Source organism: Myotis davidii, unplaced genomic scaffold (assembly GCF_000327345.1).
Source record: "Myotis davidii unplaced genomic scaffold, ASM32734v1 scaffold1476, whole genome shotgun sequence".
In the NCBI taxonomy this organism is placed as follows: Eukaryota; Metazoa; Chordata; class Mammalia; order Chiroptera; family Vespertilionidae; genus Myotis; species Myotis davidii.
Genome location: NW_006287253.1, coordinates 371,343 through 376,492, shown reverse-complemented (window position 1 = coordinate 376,492; position 5,150 = coordinate 371,343). Strand labels below are relative to the sequence as shown.

Genomic DNA, 5,150 nt, shown 5'->3' with positions numbered 1-5,150 from the left:
GGGCTGGACCGCAGGGTGGGGCGCGCGCAGGGGAGGGGTGGTTTGGGGTCCCAGCCCCCGAGGGAGGGTGCCTGGCTGCAGCCCGGGGAAACCAGGTGCCCCGGCCTCGCTCCTTCTTGGTGGGACTGGGCCCCCTTCCGGGCTGGCCAAGGGGTCTCCGAAATGGCACTCTCCAAACGAGGCCTGAGGAGCTGGGGTGCATGGGGACTCCCCCAAGTGCCATCCAGCCCCTTTTATCGTCCAGCCTCTTTTAGGGTTGGGTGTTTCAGGAACAATAAGGATGCCTCACCCCTGAAGGCATCCCTCCAGAGCCCCACCCCTGTTCTGGGTGCTCTCCCACCGCACCCACCCCTGTGCCTCCTCCAGCTTCTTCCCACCTGCCCTCCACGTGGTCAATCGGCTTCCCTGGCAGAGCCCCGCCCCCAGCCCTGGCTCCTAACCCCCTTAGACTCCAGCCCACTTTCCCCTCCACTTTCCCCCTGTGAGGCACTTTCCCCCCACTTCAGGCTGCCCTGCGGGCCCTGAGCCCCCTCAAGGCAACACCAGACCCCAGGGCCCTCGCCCCCTCACCTGCTGCCCCTCAGGGCCCACACTGAGTAGGGGGCGGAGGGTGGAGGGGTCCAGGATGGGTAGCAGGTGCTTGTAGGCGACAGCAGTGTCCATACCAGCGGGGAGCTCCCTGAGCGGTCCCTTCACCTCCTCTCCTGAGGACCGCAGTCCCAGGATGACCTGGAACCAGGGGCTCGGGGCTCAGAGGGGCTGCAGGGACCTGCCCGGCACCACCCAGGGAGTTAGTGGCCGCGGGGAACTGGGGCTGGTGTGGAAGGAACGCCACATGGGTCAGAAAGGCCAGGGTGCAGTCCCAGCTCTGTGGTCCTCTACCCTTTGCCCTTTCCCCATCTAAAGATGGGGTGCCCAAAGGCCTCAGGGACTGTCGAGGTAAACACTCCACCTACATCCAGGCATGTGTCATATCCTTCATGTCTTTGCTGCATCAGACACTAAAACATTTTGGGGTGAACATTATCAGTGGTCAAAGCACATCCCTCGTGTTGGGCTGACAGAGCCGAGGCACCCCAGTTCAAGCACTGAGAAACGGGGCCACTATAAGGGCAGAGGCCCAGTAGCTGGCACCCCTCAGGCCCTACTATTGAAAGTTGAATGGATGTGGCCAGGCCAGGGCACATGGTTCAACGGCTGGGCAGGCCCGACCCCAGGCGTGGCCAGTGGGCAGGGACTCTAGGAGGACAGGGGGGCCTGTGCTTACCGGGGTCTCCGCAGGTGGCTCCTTGGCCCCAGGCAGGTCTGGCTGGGCTCTTCCCTGGAGGCAGCTGGAGCATCTCCAAGTACCACTGCTCATTTTGTCACCGGCCAGAGGCATGCAGAGCAAGAGAGAAGGCTCGGTAGCTTCCCAAACCCAAAGCTCAGGGAGGCCTGAGGGCTCGTCCAAGTCACCCTTCCCTTTTACAGATGGGGAAACCAAGGCCCGGGCAGGAAGTGGGCAGAGCCACAGTGGAAGGGCCCACCCAGCCAGTCATCAGGAGAGCCAAGGATGCCCAATATTTGCCTCTGGTGGGATGGACCTCACCAACAAGATCAGTGTCCTCATGGTACTTCTCCAATGAGCCCCAAGAGTGCCCCACACCCACACCTGCAGCCGCCTGTCCTGTTGTCAGGGGCTTGGCCTGCAGGTGGGGCCTCCCTGGGCTGGTGTTTATACCCTGGACCCACCACATGGTTAAGGGCAGGAAGGAAGAGAATGGAAGAATGACGGACAGTCAGTGTCTGGGGCGGGGGAGCTGGACAGTGACCTGGGCCGAACCCCCCTTGTTTTAGTGCAGAGGCATCTCAGAGAGAGAGGTGACCCGGTCAAGGTCACACAGTGAGCAGGGGCAGAGCCAGGGCGACAACTCCTCCTAGGCCCTCCCTGCAGGCCACCATGACCTGTGATCATGGGTGGTAGAGGGCAAGGCTCTCCTGGTGGGCTGGGGAGGGTGCACCAGGAGGTAAACCAGCCCGTGGGGTGCAGCTTTGTGGCCCGACTTCACCTGGGGGTGGAAGGGTCCCTGCTTGTGGGAATTTGCCCGGGAGTGTGGAGTGAGATGGGACAGGCTGGCCACTCTTTGCTTCCGCCATCCATTCTGCTTCACCACCCTTAGGGCCCTGCTGGCCAGGCTGGGTGCTGGCCAGACGGTGTGACCGCGCAGGGAGGTGGAGTGGGAGCAGCCCAGGCCGCAGCCCCACTGCCCAGTGACGTGAGCCAAGGGTACTCCCCACCCGTGGAACCGAGGGACGTCGGGGAGGCCTCAGGGTCAGTGGATGGAGGTGGCTGTGAAGCCAGATGGGGGTGGACGGGTGCCGCGGAGGGACCAGCATGCCGGGCTCACCTGGGGATCTCCTGGAGCGGTGGGGACAGGCAGGCCAGGTGGAAGGCGCGGGGGCAGCCGTCACAGCAGATGAGCTCCCCGCCGTCCCGGCACACGGCACACTCATCCTCGTTCTTCTGACCGGAAAGAGACCACATCCTCTGGTGGACAGGGATGGGCCCAGCCTCCTCCTGACGGCTGCACTGCAGGCTCCCCAGGGGCACCAGGTCCCCTGGCCTGCTGCGCTGCTAGCCAATGCCTGCTCCCCGGGCCTGCCCTCGACCCCTTCCATCTCTGAGACTCTAGTCCCTGCACACCTGCCAAGTCCATCTCTCTTGGGAAGAACCTTCAGAAAGCCGGGTTTCTCCTAGGCACCCACCCCCATGCTGCCCCGTCCTCACAGGGCAAGGAGGGCTAGGCCCAGAGGTGTTCCTATTCGCCCCGGGTACCTGATGTCCCCTCTACCTGAGGCCTCCAGTCTGCTTGTGCCCTTGCCTGCATGTACCCATGATGCCCTCCTGGATGCTACCTCCTCCAAAAGCCCCCTGAACTGCCAGGCTGGCAGCCATGCACAGCAATGAGCACACTCATTGTAACAGTCCTCCCAGACCTGCCAGCCAAGAGCGGGCATGGGTCCTGCTGGGTCCTGCTGGATCCTGGGGCCCAGACCGGGCCTGGTGTGGAGGGGCTGGGGTCTGGGACTAGTTCTGCCTCAGTAAGAAACGCTGCCGGGAGCCCAAGGGTGTGCTTGGCACTCGGGTTCCTGGCTCCCAGCAGGGCAGCCACCATCCACGGGGCAGGGACAGCTGGCATCTGGACCAAACATTTTTAAAAGCCCGGCAAGACGCACTTTCTCCGACTTATTTTTCTTTATACAATTGTGTGTTATCAGAAAAAAAGATACTATTGAAAAAAAGACCTGCCCCCGTGAACAGGGGTGTACGCCTGTCCTGCAGTCACTGAGTGAGTGCCCTGGACAAGTGGCAAGCCCTGGTGTCATGGGGATGAGGGAACCCCCCCCACCCCCACGTCTGGGAGTTACCTGGTGGAGCTGGGGCTCGCTGGAGAGGGGGAGGGGAAGGGGGGCCGGGACCCTGTCCTGCTGGCCTGCTCGCGGGTCCTCTGCAGCCTGCCAGGGAGAAGACAGGGTCACCAACAGGGGAGACAGTCCGGGCAGGGAGCCCCTGCAGCCACTGTGTGTACTGGAGGTGGGCACCAAAGAACCACGTGGCTGCACTTACAGGGGCAGCAACCTGGGGACCCTTTGCTCGGACCAGGGTCTTCAGGCCGCTGCCGCTGCGGGCTTTGCTCTTCCCCCCGCCGGGGTCTTCATACTTGCTGGGAGTGTAAACACCGCCAACCTGGATGCACTTCTGGGTGCCACCTGGGAGGAGAGGCTGACTGGCCGGCTGCCTGCCCAGGCCAGTGGCCAGCAGGCGGCAGAGAGGCCGGGAGCTCTGCAGCTGGATGCTCCTTCTCCCCCACCCGCCCCAGTCAGGAGGGTTCTCTGCTGGGAACTGTATTGTGTGTCCCCCAAATCCATGTCCACCTGGAATGTGGGTGCGGGACCTTATTTGAAAGTAGGGTCCTCGCAGATGTAATTAGTTACAATGAGCTTGCACTGGACCCTATGTCCAATGACCGGTGTCCTTGTGAGAAGAGGAGAGGACACAGAGAGACAGGGAGGAGGCCCCATGATGACAGAGGCAGAGGCTGGAGTGACTGGACTCCAAGCCAGGGAACCAGGGAACCAGGAAACCAAGAAACCAGGAAACCAGGGAACCAGGGAATGAGGATCTGGGGGAGGCAGGACAGCTTCTGCCCTGAGCCTCCTCGAGAGTGGCTTTGCAGACACCGAGATTTTGGAGTTTCTGTTGCTTTACGCCACCCAGTTAGTGGTAATGTGGCCTAACAGCCCCAAGAAACCACTGCAGGGTCCTTGGGTCCCTCCCCAGTGAGACCAGGGCCCCAGCAGCTCCGAGGGGCCAGCTGGGCCGGGCTGTCCTCTGTGACCCAGCTGGTGCCCGCACAGCGGATGGAGTAAGGGGGTGCAGAGAAGGGGTTCTGCAGGCTAGCAGCCCCCTCCCCGGAGGTCTGAGCAGCACAGGCCTCCCACAGGCCTCAGACTTGTACGCTGAGGACGTTCAAGGTGAGCCCGTGATCCTGAAGAAGCCCGTCCAAGTGGACGGAGGTGATCCAGGGTGTGGCCCTGGGCCGCTGGCCTCTCAGACGTCCCCTGGCCTGCTTGTTCAGGAGCCCCCCACCACCACCTCGGGGAGCCCTCGTGCCGCCCACCCTCCCGGAGCCAGAACCACTCGGAGGACACTGGCTGCCTTGTCCATGGTCCTGTCTGCTCTGAAGCCACCAGAGAGTTAAGGGGGGACGCGGATCTCAGGGGCCAGCACCGTCTACCTGACTCAAACACCTGCTGGATGAGGATCCCCTCCACAGCCCCGCAGGCTCCTGGGACATCCCCAGACGACACAGCCACGGCTCTCTGGACCGAAGCGGACATAGTCTGAATTCCTGGGGAAGGGAGCAGCAGGTGGGGGTCACCAGTTGGGAAGATGGCCCCTGAGCACCTCCTCCATGCGGGCAGTGGGGAGCAAGAAGCACCTGGCGACAGAATGCTTCTTTCCTTCCACTCAGGGCAGGGCAGGCCTTGGAGGGGGCCCAGCCCCTCCACACACACACACACACACACACACACAGCCCATGTGTCAGAGCAGAGACTGTATGTGTGTGTTTGTGTGTGCGCCAACTGAACATGGCAGGCAAGCAGGA

At 62.7% G+C, this 5,150-nt stretch overlaps 1 protein-coding gene across 1 annotated transcript in view; it reads right to left on the bottom strand.

Moving 5' to 3' along the window:
- The window catches only part of AIRE (autoimmune regulator), an 11,248-nt gene that overhangs the window by 3,451 nt on the left and 2,647 nt on the right, over positions 1 to 5,150 (bottom strand). The window contains exons 5-10 of the mRNA XM_015560815.1: positions 4,779 to 4,892; positions 3,608 to 3,750; positions 3,409 to 3,495; positions 2,388 to 2,503; positions 1,250 to 1,352; positions 571 to 729 (exon numbers count right to left, since the gene is read on the bottom strand). Coding sequence (XP_015416301.1) covers positions 571 to 729; positions 1,250 to 1,352; positions 2,388 to 2,503; positions 3,409 to 3,495; positions 3,608 to 3,750; positions 4,779 to 4,892 — 722 coding nt within the window. The remainder of the gene's footprint in view (positions 1 to 570; positions 730 to 1,249; positions 1,353 to 2,387; positions 2,504 to 3,408; positions 3,496 to 3,607; positions 3,751 to 4,778; positions 4,893 to 5,150) is intronic.